A 17,277-nucleotide genomic window follows, 5' to 3' on the forward strand; every position below is an offset into this window, starting at 1 on the left:
TATATGGATTTAGTCATCAAATAAATACAAGAAGCAAAATACTGTAAGAAGGTCACATGGAGGATAACCAAAGAATTTGGTTCCAAAATCCGCCGCTATAATATTACCATAATACTGGATATCAAAACTAAAGAAATCATCTGTTCACAAGAATCATAAACTTTCAATATACCAAGAGCCCATTAGGGCCTAACCTTCATAGTTAACGAATAGCAAACAAGAAACTGGGCAAGATCTTAATGGAATTACAAAAACTACAGTTGGGAAGCTATCACCTTCCTTAAAAGAAAACAGACTGTTCACACCTAATGGAAATACCCTGAGCTACAACACCATAATCTAAGTATTTGGAATAACAACGAGAACCATTTATTTTTCAATACGACGATAATCCTTGGCATTAAACTACACCCCAACAGCCAGAAGTGCACGTGATGTCGTCCCTGAAGATATGATTGTAACACCCGTAGGTTATTGCGGCATTCGAGCGGCATGGGCGTGCCCATCGGGCGAATGTAAACGATGGAAACGAGAAAGCGAGTGACGGGCAACTCATTGGGTAGCGACAAGCTGGGAGGTGACTCAGCGAGCAAGCGCGCACGGCCAATGAAGGCAATGAGTTGGCAGAGGAAACACGAAGTCAAAAATCCAAAATGCGACTAAGTGTTGGGCCACTATGTATAGGCGGGTGGGCGGTCCTAGGTGCGGGCGCCCCTACCCCAAGCCGACAGTGGAAAAACTCGTGCGATGGGTCGGCTTGGCTCATGGCCGAAGCCCCCACCCAAACGAGCTAACACTCGTATATAAGGCGGAGATGGAGCGTTGATAAAGGGCAAGCGAAGTGAGAGCTCCACAAGACTTAGCTTTGCGGTAGCGAAGGTTTTGGAAGGCAGATGAGCCCGCAAAATGGGCAGACTGAACGCAGGTTTTGTGTAGACAACCGCAGATAGGGAGACATAGGGTGTGCATGCCTTCTGGGTGCGGAAACAATGTGTGGTTGGTAGGGCGGCCTAGGGCGAGGGCATCTGCCGATTGAACGATAGTGCGGAGGTGTGGTCGGGGCGACTCATGGAGCGAGCGCCCGCCGAACGGAGGGTTGACACGATGGAGGGTTGAAACGGGTGAAGCCACACAACGCGCTGTGTGGGCTGAAGGTAGGCATCGTCCAAGGTATGAACGAAGGGTGTTCTGGTGAGGCTAAACGGTGCAGCGGCCGGAGGCCGAGCTGCACGACAACTCAACAATGGAAATTGTATAATGCCGATTGAAGGTTTTCCTCCCAGTGAATGTAAAATAGATTTAATAATATAAATCTTACTTGCATATGATTAAGTGTCTTCTGCTGGTGAATGTTTATTTAATGTTATTCCACACATTAAATGTTTAATATGGTTAATGAAGTGAAAGTTAGGCGTAGTTCAGGAAACATCTTAACAAATGAAAAATTTAAGTGTTTGGCCAATGTCGCACGAAAGCCAATTTATGAAAAAAGAGTTGGGGGCATGATAATTGGTATCGGAGTTGATTGCAGAGATCAGGAATGTATGCAGTTTGAAGTTATGGAGAAATCATGGATTCATAATCTGGGTTTCATAGACTTGGTGGTCCATGGTAAGACCATTCAAGCGCTAGTGGACATAGGGGCCACGCATAACTTCATGACGACACGGCTAGCAAAAGAAGTTGGATTGAATATTTTCCCATCGAACATGGAAGTCAAGGCAGTGAACTTGAGAGCTAGAGTGGCGGGTTCGGCACACGAGGTGCTTGTGCAGATTAAAGACTGGCAAGGTCAGTTGGACTTCACGGTGATGGAGATGAACAATTTTGAAATGATATTGGGGTAGGATTTATTGAAGGGCAATAGAGTAGTTATTGTCCCCTTCTGCGATGAGGTTGTGCTGATTGGAGGATCACAGACTTGGACTTTGCGTACTCATAAGCAAAGGAAGGAAGTCAAGGTGCAGCATGTTTCTGCACTGAGTTTGGAGAAGGCTATGTGGGGGTCAGACATGGAGACATATGTGACTGTAATAAGAGAATTCGATGACAATGATGGAGTGGGGACGCCTGTTCCAGCTGAGATTTCTGAGGTGCTGGCTAAGTATGCAGATTTTATGCCCGATGAGCTACCAAAAAAACTTCCACCAAGGCGTGCGGTGGACCATAGCATTGAGCTTGAGCCAGGGAAACAACCTCCGGCTAAAGCTCCTTATTGATTATCAGGACTTGAGTTGTAAAAATTGAAATGATAGTTAAAGGAGTTAACTAATGCAGGTTTCATTTGGCCTTCAAGGTCCCCCTATGGAGCTTTAGTATTGTTCTAGTGGAAGAAAGATACGAATGAGCTTCGTATGTGTTGTGATTATCATGCTCTCAACAAGCTGATGATAAAGAACAGGTATCCTTTGCCATTAGCTACAGATTGCTTCGATAAGCTTGCGAAAGCCCGAGTGTTTTCCAAGCTGGATTTGAGGCATTGGTATTATCAGGTGCGAATAGCGAAAGGAGATGAAAGGAACACCGTTGATCCGGATTTAAACAGGAACGCAACAAATTACAGAGATAACCATATACACAAAGATGCAGCGGAAATAATACTTCATTTCATTAATGGACAATACTGAAATATGCTTACAATCAGAAATGGAAATAAACCAGCTAGGGCGATGGTAGCTTATCTCTGAGAAGAGATGTGATGGCTACATGCCTTTGAACTGTCTTACAATGAGGCTCGAAGGCCTATTTATTGTTGCGAAACAATGGAAAACCCTTAACATTCCAAAACCTAACCCTAGGAGATGAAACGCCAAACTGTGGGCCCCGTTTGGGGTAAATTGGTACATCAACTTCCCGGGGTCGTAACTTTGGCATAAGATCTTTGTTTGATGCGTACAATAGCTCATTAGAAAGATCTATCCGAGCACTATCATTGTTGGAATGGGCAACATCGGTCCATGGACCCATGTTGCCCCTGGATTCCCAAAAAACGTCATTTAGGGCCTCAAAACAGCTCCGAAAGTTCAGGACCCGAAAAACTGCTAAAAATAGTAAGTTGTGCTACAATTAAGGAAACTGAAAATGCTGAGAAAGACAATGGTGGGGGTCCAGGTGGACTTGGCAGGTGGCCACCAATATCCACCTGGATCATTCCTCCCCCCTTAGGAAGCAATGGTCCCCATTGCGTTGAGCTCCTCCATGAGATGAGGAAACTTCTGCTGAACTTGTTCCCTGGTGAGCCACTTGCCCTGCTGAAGGAGTTGGCCTGCTTTGACAACTCGATACAGTTGGATATTCTGTTGGCGAGTGTTCTTGATCTGTGTGTCCATGATCCGATCAGTTGCAGCTTGTTCCATGCAATCTGGATTTAATTCTGTGGGTTTGAGCTGTTCTGCAATGTCGGATGTGTCTAGCAATGGTGGGAAGTATGGCCGAAGGCGGTCCACATTGAACACTGGGTGCAGGCCAGGAATGGGGGAATGCTGAGCTCAAATGCATTGTCTCCCATAGCCTTAGTAATGGTGTAAGGACCATATCGGAGTGGTCTCAATTTCCGATAGGCTCCAGTAAGGCGTTCCTTTTGCAAATGCAACCAGACTTTGTCGCCCACCTGAAACTTGTGTGGCACCCGATGTTGATCATGTCGCTGCTTGTACTTGGCATTTGATTTCTCAAGAATGTCATGGACCTGCTGGCGAATATGTTGGATGCGCTCAATGAAGCTGGTGGCCTTATCTGTTTCGGACTGGACATGAGCTGAATTCATGTGAGTAGCTGCAAGTGGCATGGCCACATCAATGGGGCATAGTGGCTGGAATCCCAAACCACCTGAAAAGGGCTATGGCCAATGGAGCTGTGAAGAGCTCGGTTGTAGCTGTGCTGAACATAGGGGAGGCTCTCGTCCCATGTGCGTGGATGCTTTGAGTTATACATGCGCAGAATGTGCACAATCATCCTATTGACAACCTCTGTCTGGCCATCAGTTTGAGGATGGAAGGCTGTGGACTTCGTGAGTTTGGTGTCCAGCATTGACCAGAGACTGGACCAAAATGTGCTGAGAAACCGACTGTCCCGATCTGAGATGATAGACTGTGGGATCCCAAAGTGCACCCACACTCGTTCAAAGAAGAGTTTAGCAGTGGCTTCTGCTGTGATATTCTTCTTGCAGGCCACCATAATGGCCATCTTCGAGAACCTGTCGACGACCACAAAAACACAGTCATTTCCATGCTTAGTGGAAGGAAGGCCTGACATGTAATCCATGGAGATGGATTCCCAAGGTCGACTAGGGGTAGGCAACGGGGTATAGAGGCCGTGCTTCTTAATGGTCGGTTTGGCAATGGCACAGGCAGTACATGATCGGATGTACTTCCCAACATCCTGTCGAAGATTCGGCCAATAGAAATAATTTTGCAGTACTGCCACTGTTTTCTCGACCCCGAAATGCCCAGCAGCCCGATGTAGTGTGCTTCCCAAATCATCTTGGCACGCTCGCTTGAAGGAACACAAAGGTGACCGAGGTGGCATAATAGGGCATCCTGGAGGTGAAAATCTGCAACATGCCGACCCTCCAAGAGTGTCTGGTATGTGTGGCCGAATTCTGGGTCGCTTTTGTAGAGAAGTGGCCAATCAGAAGTCTCGTGCCCACAAGAGTTGAGCACGGTGGTTAGCGCCATGATCGGTGGTCGACTGAGGCAATCTGCAACATTATTGGTGCTGCCCTTTTTATACTTGATATTCAAGTGAAACTGTTGCAGGTATGTAGACCACTTCTGATGGCGATCATTCTGCAATTTCCCTTGGGTCTGTATGAACTGCAGAGGTCGATGGTCTGTGTGGATGACCGTTTCCTTCCCCAAAATGTAATGCTTCCATTGTCGGCAGGCCTGTAAAATGGAATACATCTCTTTATCATAAGTGGGGTACTTCCGGACTGTGTCTGAAAGTGTTTCACTGTGATATGCCACTGGATGTCCATGTTGAGTAAGGACTGCCCCAATAGCATAGTCAGAGGCATCTGTCTCGACCTCAAATGGTTGTTGTAAATCTGGTAACGCGAGCACTGGTGCCGTGCAGAGGCGATCCTTCAACTCCCTGAATGCCTTCTGTTGAGATTCAGACCAAAAGAATTTTGCTTTCGCCCCGCCCTTGGTGACTTGACTCAAGGGCCAAGAAATATGAGAAAACCCCAACACAAACCTGCGGTAGAAGTTGGCAAGACCTAAAAGCTGCGGAGCTCTGTTAGAGTGGTTGGAGAGGACCAATCCCGAATGACTTGGATCTTGACTGGATCGACATGCACCCCTTGTTCATCAATGATGTATCCCAGATACTGAACCTCGGTCATGCCAAAAGTGCATTTCTCCAAATTGGCACATAGCTTGTGTTGCCGCAGTGTTTGGAGAACCTGTCGGATGTGGTGGAGGTGCTCTTCCCAACTCTGGCTGAAGATCAGAATGTCATCCAAGTATACTACTACAAAGGAGTTGGTGAATGGCCGCAAGATGTCATCCATTAGCCTCATAAAGGTTGCAGGAGCATTCGTCAATCCGAAAGGCATGACCAACCATTCGAAGAGGCCCTCCTTGGATTTGAAGGCAGTCTTCCACACATCGGAGGGTTCGATTGGTACCTGGTGATATCCTGACTTCAGATCGATCTTTCTGAAATATTTCGCCCCCTTTAGTTGGTCTAGGAGGTCATCAATCCGCGGGATCGGGTACCTATTACGGACAGTGATCTTGTTCAGCGCCCGATAGTCAATACAGAGTCTCCACGTCCCATCCTTCTTCTGTACCAACACGATCGGGCTCCCACAGGGCGATGAACTCGGACGGATGTGACCTTTCTGCAGGAGCTCCTGAATCTGCCTCTTGATTTCATTGTTCTCCAGAACGGAGCGCCGATAAATTGGTCCATTGGGTAGCGGCGCACCTGGGGTCAGATCGATGGAGTGCTTGACTTGACAGTGCAGAGGAACCCCTGCCGGGGAGGTGAAGATGTCCTCGTACTCCTCCACAACCTTGTCCATCTGTAGTTGTCGTGCAGAGGGACCCCGTTTGGAGGCCACGGCCACTGTCTTCTTCTTTCCTTGAGGGCGTATCATCAGGAAAACAAATTTCCTGGTTTTGGAAATGATCTTACTGCATTGTTTTGCAGTAATCAAAGAGATGGCGGCAGGTGGTGCTACCTCTGGTATCCTGAACAACTTATTTCCCAATGTAATAATAACAGCACGGGGCCTTGATTCATACACAGCATGTCGCTTCCACAAGTATGGTTGTCCTAGTAATACATCACAAACTTCAAGGGGAGCAATGTCACACAATACCTCATCCGTGAAGGGCTTGATGTTGTATGGAAGGCGACACTGCTGGCTCACGCGAAGATCTCGTCCTTGGTGAAGCCACCCAATGGTGTATGGTTGTGGATGTGCTTTGGTCGGTAAGCCCAACCGCTTCACGACCTCTGCCGAAATGAGGTTTTTTTGACTCCCGCTATCAACAATGAACTGTATTGGGGAGCCCTTTACCCACATCTGGGAGTGGAAGAGACGCTCCTCCTCCTCTGGATCTTCGGGTTCATTTTTTTGGATCTTTGCGGTAGCAACAGTGGCGCTGGGATCCGCATCAATGATCTGCTTCCCTTTTTCATACCCCTTATCGGGTTCTGACTCAGAGTCGGAACATGCATCTGATTCTGAAACCTTTAGCTCAGCCACCAGTGACTGCTTGGCCCGACACTCACTTGTGTTGTGAGTGGAGCTCTTATGGAACTCGCACCATTTTCCAGTGTCCTTTCTCGGCTTCGCAGCGCTGTTCTTTGCTTGCAGCTTCAGCTGGTTGTCTTGGGCTGTCCCGCCTTGGCTTTGTCCTTTGTTCTGTGGTTTAGGGGCACCTTTCCCCTGCTTTGGATTCGCAGATCCAAAGTCTCGCTTCTTTTGTTTAAACTTCTGCTCGACCTTACGGCATATCGGTATGCTGCGTTGAGTGAGGGGATGTTTAGGAATTGTATTTCTTCCTGGATGTACTTGTGCAGGCAGCCACATTATTTGAGTATCAAATGTTGCTCCAAATCCTTGATACCCAACTTTGTGCGAAGGGTATGGAAAAGATTGGTGAACTCCGGCACATCTTGGTCCCTTCCCTGCCGCAGCGTGGTCCACTTTATGTATTCATCCTCATAGCTTCCGACAGGGTAGTATTGCTCCTTGATGGCATCCCGGAACGAATCCCAGGTGGGTGCAGCTGAAAATAGTGAGCCAGTACTTTCATCCTTCTGCTCGCAGTAGGTTTCCCACCAGTCCTTGACGTGGGGGGCTGCTTTGAGAAGAGCAAAAACAATCTTTTCCCGACTCGAATATTCATGAAAGAAAAATAACCCTCTAGCAGATTTAACCATTTATCTACGGCATCTGCATCTATCTGACCCTCGAATATGGGGATTTCAAAATTAACTTGTACCTTAAAGGGTGTGGCGTTTCCAAAGTAGCTGCTGGAAGCCGATGCGCCGCTTCTGGGTAGCCGCTGAAGGATCTGGGCAAAGCTGTCCATCATCGCGTTCCGTTGTCGCTCGAGGGCTTCTTCAAGCAAGATTTTGATGGGATCTCCTGCCCCCTCGTCTTTCTTCTCGTCCGCCATGGGAGGCCGTCGGGATTTGCGAGGCTGGTATTGCAAAGGTTCAACCAGTTCAAGCCCTAACTCCTTATATCCCGACCTTGTTGGGGACATGCAAAGAAAAACAGAGAAAAAGCAGACCGCTCTGATACCACTGATCCGGATTTAAGCAGGAACGCAACAAATTACAGAGATAACCATATACACAAAGATGCAGCGGAAATAATACTTCATTTCATTAATGGACAATACTGAAATATGCTTACAATCAGAAATGGAAATAAACCAGCTAGGGCGATGGTAGCTTATCTCTGAGAAGAGATGTGATGGCTACATGCCTCTGAACTGTCTTACAATGAGGCTCGAAGACCTATTTATTGTTGCGAAACAATGGAAAACCCTTAACATTCCAAAACCTAACCCTGAGGAGATGAAACGCCAAACTGTGGGCCCCGTTTGAGGTAAATTGGCACATCAACTTCCCGGGGTCGTAACTTTGGCATATGATCTCCGTTTGACGCGTACAATAGCTCATTAGAAAGATCTATCCGAGCACTATCATTGTTGCCCCTGGATTCCCCAAAAAAAAGTCGTTTAGGGCCTCCAAACAGCTCCGGAAGTTCAGGACCCGAAAAACTGCTAAAAATAGTAAGTTGTGCTACAATTAAGGAAATTGAAAATGCTGAGAAAGACAATGGTGGGGGTCTAGGTGGACTTGGCAGGTGGCCACCAATATCCACCTGGATCAACCGTGATGGTAACAAGGTATGGAAGCTTTGAATTCCTTGTTATGCCATTCGGGTTGTGCAATGTTCCTACTACGTTTTGCACTTTGATGAATGATGTACTATGTCCATACTTGGATTTGTTCGTAGTAGTTTACTTCGACGATATCGTGGTATATAGTCATAACATGGAGGATCATAAGAAGCACTTGGCATTAGTGTTCGAGGCACTGAAGAAGAGTTAGCTATACTTGAAAAAGTTGAAATGTGTGTTTGCCCAGACTGAGATTCCGTTCCTTGGACATATTTTGGGTCAAGGGTACATATGGATGGAGCCGAACAAGGTGAAGGCGATCGAGGATTGGGTTGAACCGAAGAATGTCCATGATATGAGGGTGTTTTTGGGAATGACTAACTACCAACGGAAGTTTGTAGAGGGGTACTCCAAGGTGACATCATCACTAACAGACCTTCTGAAGAAGGACAAGCAATGGAGTTGGATGGATAAATGTCAGATGGAATTTGATGATTTGAAGAAGAGGATGGTTTCAACACTGATACTGAAGTTGTCAGACTTCGAGCGACCATTTGAGGTATACACATATGCTTCAAATTTTTCCATAGGAGGGGTTCTTATGCAGGATGGACATCCGGTGGCATACGAGAGTTAGAAGTTGCAGGATAGAGAATGGAGGTATCTGGTCCATGAGAAGGAGATGACTGCGATCATTCACTATTTACAGGTATGGAGGCATTACTTGATTGGGAAGCCTTTTGTTGTCAAGACTGACAACGTTGCAGCAAGTTATTTTGCATCACAACCAAAGCTATCAGTGAAGCAAGCTTGTTGGCAGGACTTCTTGGCAGAGTTTGACATGACTATTGAGTACAGGCTGGGTAGACTCAATGCGGTGGCAGATGCCCTTAGTAGGAAGGGACAACTAGCAACATTGGAGGAGGAGGAAGACCGGGTAGCATGAAGTAGGAGTCGAGTCCATATGACAGAAGAGATGCAGAATAAGCTCAAGGAAATAATTGCGACTGATACTCAAGCGCATAATATAGTGAAGCAGATAAAGGAGGGGAAGACACGAAAGTTCTTTCTCCAAGATGGATTCTTGTTCTTTGGAAACTAAATTTATGTTCCAAAGTCATCTAGGCTTAAGAGGCACCTTTTGAAGGAATGCAACGATTCTCCATGGGTTGGCCACCCAGGGCAACATCGTTCTTTGGCATTATTGGAGAGAGGATTCTTTTGGGAGAAGATGAGAGAGGATGTGGAAGAGTATGTATATACGTGCATCATTTTTCAGTAGGGAAAATTGGATACTTAGAGGCAAGGAGGTCTGTTGCATCCTTTACCGATTCCTGAGAGACCATGTATGAGTGTCTCGATGGACTTCATCACTTAGTTACCACAGGTACAAGGGTATAATGGGATCATGGTCGTGGTTGATCGTTTTTCCAAGTATGTTGTCTTTGTTCCAATAAAGATACCTTGTGGAGCCGAGAGGACTATGGAGTTGTTCTTCAAGAACATAGTGAAGTATTGGGGAATTCCGCTGAGCATTGTGTCGGACCGAGATCCGCGATTTACAGGTAGATTTTGGACCACGTTGTTCAAGCTAGTCGGGACAGATTTGTTGATGAGTTCGAGTTACCATCTATAGACAGATGGGCAGATCGAGGGGATCAATGCATTGCTGGAGGAATACCTGAGAAATTATGTGACCGCTGATCAGAAGAATTGGCCTGAACTCTTGGATGTAGCTCAGTTCAGCTACAACATACAAAAGAGTTATGCGACAAGGTATAGTGCATTTGAGTTGGTGAATGGATAGATGCCAGTCACACCACACACCGTAGTGATGGGGGGTTTTTTTAGGAGTCCTCATGTGAAGAAGTTCATGAAGGCTTTGGATGAGACCTTGGAGTTGGCACGGGTGTGCTTGCACGAAGCTGCAAGGAGAATGAAGAAATGGGCAGATAAGGATAGACGGGATGCACACTTCAGTGTGGGAGACATGGTGTTCCTCAGGATTACCGGAGATCAGTTTCAACCACCTAAGGGGACTGCGAGATCTTTGACGAGGAAGTATGAGGGGCCATTCTGGGTTAAGAAGCGAGTGGGGGAGGTTGCCTATGAGTTGGAGCTTCCGCACCATATGCATATGAAACATCTTGTTTTCCATATCAGTCATTTGAAGAAATGTCGACTTGATGCAGAACATCTAGAGAGAGTGGAACCACTGAGGGGACTAGCCATGATTGTCGACAGACCAAACCTTGTGATGGAGAAGATTTTGAATCTTCGGACAACAGGAATTGGGAGTCACATAAGATGGGAATTTCTTGTTAGATGGAAGGATGCACCGGAGGAGGATAGCTGGGAAACGGAGGACTCACTTTGGAGATGGAAGCAAAATATTGTGAAGTATGACAAGAAGCTATGGAGGATAGCCGGATTGCCGAGGATGGAAATGACATTAGGTGGGGGATAATGTAACGCCCACAGGTTATTGCGGCATTCGGGTGGCATGGGTGAGCCCACCGGGCGCGTGTAAACGATGGAAATGAGAAAGCGAGCAATGGGTGACTCGTTGGGCAATGACAAGCTGGGAGGCGACTCGGCGAGCAAGCACGCGCGCCCAACAAAGGCGACGAGATGGTGGAGGAAACGCGAAGTCAAAAAGACAAAATGCGACTAAGTGCTGGGCCACTATATATAGGCAGGTGGGCGGTCCTGGGTGCGAGCGCCCTTACCCCGAGCCGATAGTGGAAAAACCTATGCGATGGGTCGACTTGGCTCATGGCTGAAGCCCCCACCCAAACGAGCTAACACTCATATATAAGGTAGATATGGAGCATTGATAAAGAACAAGCGAAGTGCGAGCTCCACAAGACTTAGCTCTGCGGTAGCGAAGGTTTTGGAAGGAGGATGAGCCCGCACGACGAGCAAACTGAACGCAGGTTTTATGTAGACAACCGCGGGTAGGGCAACACGGGGTGTGTGTGCCTGCCAAGTGCGGAAACAACGTGCGGTTGGTAGGGCGACCCAGGGCGAGGGAACCCATCGGTTGAACGATCGTGCGGAGGTGCGGTCAGGGCGACTTATGGAGCGAGCGCCCGCCGAACGAAGGGTCGACATAACAGAGCGTTGAAACGAGTGAAGTCGCATGATGAGCTGTGGGGGCTGAACGTAGGCAGCATCCAAGATGTGAATGAAGGGTGTTCGGGTGAGGCTGAGCGGTGCAGTGGTCGGAGGCTGAGCTGCACGACAGCTGAACGGTGGAAATTGTATAACGCCGATTGAAGGTTTTCATCCCAGTGAATGTAAAACAGATTTAATAATATAAATCTTACTTGCATATGATTAAGTGTCTTCTGCTGGTGAATGTTTATTTAATGTTATTCCACACATTAAATGTTTAATATGGTTAATGAAGTGAAAGTTAGGTGTAGTTTGGGAAACATGTTAACAAATGAAAAAGTTAAGTGTTTGGCCGATGCTGCACGAAAGCCAATTTATGAAAAAATAATTGGGGGTGTGACAATGATGGTGGAACAAGTGGTTGGAGTCCACTGAACTCCATGCTGAGTCGCAGGGTAACCTGCCAGGGTGGCCAAAAAACACAAACTTAACCTGTTTGGAAAATAGAATCAACAAAAAATAAAATAAACAGAATTTGCACAAGAAATTACCCACCCTGATGAGTCCCCATTGCACCAAGCCTGTAAACAAGGTAAAGAATTTGGGTGACAGACCACCACCTGTAAATAACTACAACAAATATTAATTTCAAATACACAGCCACAGGAATTGAAAACCAGAGTAGTATAGGAAGAAAGAAATCATTATGCCACCAACATACCTGTGAACAGGTTCCCTGAGCTATAGCTGCCTCTAGGAGGAGAGAAATCGAAATGGGTGTTCGAAATCTAGTATTATTAGTGATATTGAATGCTGGAAGAGTCAAGGAGCCATTATCGTGGGAAGAACTTGCAAAGTGAAACCCTCTCCAGACGAACAACGTGAATGGAAGACGAAGGGCAGGGTTAGGGCGGGTGGTTACCAAAAGGAACCCTAGACTGATGCTAACCATGCAATCAAAGAACAACCAGATCAACACTCGTGATGTTTCCAAGTTGCGCCTAAGAAAATTCTGGAGATGGCCACCTGCTATTGAAAACAAGTCATGGTTATGTAAGATTTAAATATCAAGTACCATGAGGATGCTAATTCTTGTTTTAACTAATATATATAGTAAAGCTTTGTGGTTCCAGAGGGGTCAAACTCTGAAGAAACAAGTTAATTTAATAGTCACTGGTCTTAACAAGTCTAGACTGGATAACCGAATGCAAGTTAAACAAATGGAAAAGTAGAAAAACTAAACCCTGAACCTGCATAGGTTACCATTTTATATGGATTTAATCATCAAATAAATACAAGAAGTAAAAGACTTTAATAGGGCTACATGGCCGATAACCAAATAATTTGGTTCCAAACTTAGCCGCTATAATATTACCATAATTTTGAATATCAAAACGGAAGAAAACATTTGTTCACAAGAATAATAAACTTTCAATGTACCAAGAGCCCATTAGGGCTGAACCTTCATAGTTAACGAATAGGAAACAAGTAACTGGGCAAGAGCTTAATGGAAGTACAAAAACTATAGTTGGGAAGTTGTCGCCTTCCTAAAAAGAAAACAGAGATTGTTCACACCTAATGGAAATACCCTAAGCTACAACACCATAATCTAAGTATTCAGAATAGCAACAAGAACCATTGATTGTTCAATAAGGTGATAATATTGGGCATTAAACTGCACCCCAACAGCCAGAAGTGCACCTCTGATGTCGTCCCTAAAGTTGTGATGGTGTAGCAAGTGGTTGGAGTCCGCTGAACTCCATGCCGAGTCACAAGGTAACCTGCGGGGGCAGCCATAAAATGCAAACTTAACCTGTTTGGAAAATAGAATCAACAGAAAAGCAAATAAATAGAATTTGCACAAGAAATTACCCACCACGATGAGTCCCCATTGCACCAAGCATGTAAAAAGGTAAATAATTTGGGTGACAGACCACCACCTGTAAATACCACAACAAATATTAATTTCAGATACACAGCCACAAGAACTGAAAACTAGAGTAGTATAGGAAGTAAAAGAAATCGATTATGCCACTGACATACCTGTGGATAGGTTCCTCAAGCTGTAGTTGCCTTTGAGAGGAGAGAAATCGAAATGGGTGCTCGAAATCTAGTATTATCAATGATATCGAATGCTGGAAGAGTCAAGGAGTCACCATCACTAGAAGAACTTGCAGAGCGAAACCCTCTCCGGACAAACAATGTGAATGGAAGACTGAGGACGGAGTTAGGCCGGGTGGCTACCAAAAGGAACCCTAGACCGATGTTGACCATGCAATCAAAGAACAGCCAGATCAACGATCGTGATGTTTCCAGGTGGCGCCCAAGAAAGTTCTGGAGGTTGGGGCCAGATGGCCACCCATCAATGAAAACAAGTCATGGTTATGTAACATTTAAATATCAAGTACCATGAGGCTGCTAATTCCTGTTTTAATTAATATATATAGTAAATATTTGTGCTATCATAAAGGTTTGGGTTGCCTTTAATAAATTTTGTGAAATAATGTTTGAGTAGGAAGGTATATTTTCTGTGAGGTTATTTTTATTTTTTCTGTGATCTTATAATATATGACATGTAGATGTGATTATAAATTTTCAAGTCAAACTTGATATATATGATTGGGAAACGATAATAAAGTCAAATGGCTTTAGCCAAAAGTTTTGTCATGTGGAAATTAGATTTGATATGACAAATTACATGGATCAATGTCAATTCAACAAAAATTTTAAGGCATGTGATATGCAATATTATGAAATAAATGCAGTGTATGGGTCACTAACTATTCATTTATATACACTGCCAAAGGCCTATGTCGCTGATCCATTGTGCTATATGTTGATCTAAGGATACATACCTTTAATGAAAAACCATGTCCATACCTTTGTCTAATAACTTTTTTGTAAAGTTAAAATTTATGGTTGATAGAGGAGGATAATCATGTGTAATTAGAGTAGGTTAACCACTATACACCAAACAAGAAGCTAACTTTTTAGCAATATAGAATCACTCCATATCTATGAAATTGCTTTATATAATTGTTTTTGTTAAGAGGAGCCTATCATAATAATTGAATTAAGAATGAGGGTATTTATCATATATTTGGAAGGTGAAAAATGATATTATAATTCAGTGAATAATGAATAATAAAGACAATCATTATTGCCTTTTGTCTGTTAATGTGAATTAACTTTTTATTATTATTAAAAAAAACACATATAAAATAATTGGTTAGTAATTTATGAAGAGCTATATGTATATAGCTATCTTAATTTTGTATCTATTCAATATTAGTTTGAATTTATTTAACAAATAAATTTATTAAGTGTTTACGTGATGAAAATTTTCAAAAATTGAAAACGTTTAACTTGCCCATCTTTGTGGAAATCGTTGAAAAAATGGTTCTTGTAAGGTTGTTATAAATTTGAATAATTATGGATTTTTAAGTTGCACTATTTAATTTATTTAGTCTAATAATGAAGTATATAGGAACCAAGTAATGATGAAAATGGATGGTTTTCGTTATCGATTTTTAGATTAAAATAATGAATGAATGTTGTTGCTATTGTGATTTAACATTTTTCTTTTTTTCTTTGCAGTACACAAGGGAAGTTTAACAATAGTGGTCACTTGTCTACTATGGTGTTTCATTTTCTTCATTCTGAAATAGAATTGAATGTACAATGGGATCAATGATTTTTTTCAACATGCCCTAAAGTTATTTGCATACAAAAAATTATTTCATTGTCAACCCTTTTACGAAGACGTTTAGAAATGTTGGAGTTCTTAGTGTTGGGGAGCGAGGATTCTTCTTTTTTTTTTTAAATGCAGTCCAGGAAATATCTCCACTACTTGTGGATGTATTCAATTAGCGTTTGAGGCATGAACATGTTTTTTTTTGTATATTACTAAAGACCATATGTATGTTTAATGTTTTTAAATATTTTTTTGAACATCATTGTAATTCACATTTTGAAGTTATATTAAGGAGATAACCTCATGCTTCTATCTACAAATGGTTGAGGATTTTGATGATGTCATTGAAAATGGAAATGTATATTTAGTTATTCATAATGCAAATTGTATTCTTCACATAGCTCCACTACGTGTGGATGTATTGAATTAGCATTTTAGGCTTGAACATGTTTGTTTTTTGATAATGCATAAGACCTTCTGTATGTTTTTAAATATTTTTTAACATCATTGTAATTCACATTTTGAATTTATATTGATGACATATGTATGGTAAATTTCCAATGTGTTCATATTTATTTGTCTTTAATTTCTTCAACTTGTTGTTGTATCGATTAAGTGTAAGGGGAACATTTTTGTATGTGTTCTAAGTTTTCGTGGGAAACATAATTTCTCAAATATTTCTTCTCACCACTTTTGTTAGTTTTTAGTTATTTCAAGATTGAAGAGTATGTATTAGTGTCAAACGGAATTGTGAAATGACCTTTCAACGAACTTTAACTTTATCACAGAGATGTTGAGTGAAATAAGAAGCAAGAGTGGTGCGAAAAGACCTCGCTTTGTTGCTACACAACAACGATTAAGTGAATACCAACGACAATGGTATAAGTAGAATAAGGAAGTCACTAAAGCACAGAGAAGAAATGTGTATCAATGAAAGAAAAGAGCTTTAGCAAATGATGAAGAAGGAGGAGCTGTAAATTGTAAGTATGAAAAGAGAAGTGGTTTTCTGTTGATCCGGATTTAAACATGAACGCAACAAATTATAGAGATAACCATAAACACAAAGATGCAGTGGAAATAATACTTCATTTCATTAATGTAAAATACTAAGATATGCTTACAAACAGAAAATGGAAATAAACAGCTAGGGCAATGGTAGCTTATCTATGAGAAGAGATGTGGTGGCTACATGCCTCTGAACTATTTTACAATGAGGCTCGAAGGCCTATTTATTGTTGAGAAACAATGGAAAACCCTAAACATCCAAAAACCTAACCCTAGAAGATGAAACGCCAAATTATGGGCCCTGTTTGGGTAAATTGGTACATCAACTTCCCAGGGTCGTAACTTTGGCATACGATCTCCGTTTGACGCGTACAATATCTCGTTAGAAAGATCTATCCGAGAACTACAACTTTGGGAAGAGAAACATCGGTCCATGGACCCATATTTCTCCCAGTTTTCCCAAAAAATGTCGTTTAGGGCCTCAAAACGACTCCGGAAGTTTAGGACTCAGAAAACTGCTAAAAATAGTAAACTGTGCTACAATTAAGGAAACTGAAAAGATGAAAGAAACAATGGTGGGGATCCAAGTGGACTTGGCGGGTGGCCACCAATATCCACCTGGATCATTCCTCCCCCCTTAGGAAGCAATGGTCCCCATTGCGTTGAGTTCCTCCATGAGATGAGGAAACTTCTGCTAAACTTGGTCCCTGGTGAACCACTTGCCCTGGTGAAGGAGTTGGCTTGCTTTGACAACTTGATACAGTTGGATGTTCTGCTGGCATGTATGCTTGATCTGTGTGTCCATGATCCGATAAGTTGTAGCTTGTTCCATGCAATCTGGATTTAACTTTGTGGGTGTGAGCTGTTCTGCAATGTCGGATGTGTCTAGAAATGGTGGAAAGTATGGCCGAAGGCGGTCCACATTGAACACTGGGTGCAGGCCAAGGAATGGGGGAATGCTGAGCTCAAATGCATTGTCTCCCGTAGCCTTGGTAATGGTGTAAGGACCATATCGGAGTGGTATGAGTTTTCTATAGGCTCTGGTAATGCGTTCCTTTTGCAAATGCAACTAGACTTTGTTGCCAA

The 17,277-nt window shown here is 43.4% G+C and overlaps 1 protein-coding gene and 1 long non-coding RNA gene across 2 annotated transcripts; one reads left to right on the top strand and one right to left on the bottom strand.

Moving 5' to 3' along the window:
- Positions 1-10,365: 10,365 nt before the first annotated feature.
- Positions 10,366-10,842, top strand: LOC149225241 (uncharacterized). The gene has a single exon (XM_089379897.1). The coding sequence runs from the start codon at positions 10,366-10,368 to the stop codon at positions 10,840-10,842; it is 477 nt and encodes a 158-aa protein (XP_089236023.1).
- Positions 10,843-12,794: 1,952 nt separating this feature from the next.
- On the bottom strand, positions 12,795-13,731 carry LOC149225242 (uncharacterized). Its single transcript, XR_016246949.1, has 3 exons — positions 13,536-13,731; positions 13,369-13,432; positions 12,795-13,273 (listed from the first exon to the last, which is right to left on the bottom strand). It is a non-coding gene; the product is annotated as an uncharacterized LOC149225242 (long non-coding RNA).
- Between the last annotated feature and the right edge of the window lie 3,546 nt (positions 13,732-17,277).

The sequence above is a fragment of the Pinus tabuliformis genome, chromosome J, assembly GCF_031772625.1.
Source record: "Pinus tabuliformis cultivar Carrire ecotype Pingquan chromosome J, CPIR1, whole genome shotgun sequence".
NCBI classification, from domain to species: domain Eukaryota; kingdom Viridiplantae; phylum Streptophyta; class Pinopsida; order Pinales; family Pinaceae; genus Pinus; species Pinus tabuliformis.

Excerpts from the sequence above, each read along its gene's own strand:
- LOC149225241 (XM_089379897.1), top strand. The coding sequence starts at position 10,366 with ATGGTGTTCCTCAGGATTACCGGAGATCAGTTTCAACCACCTAAGGGG.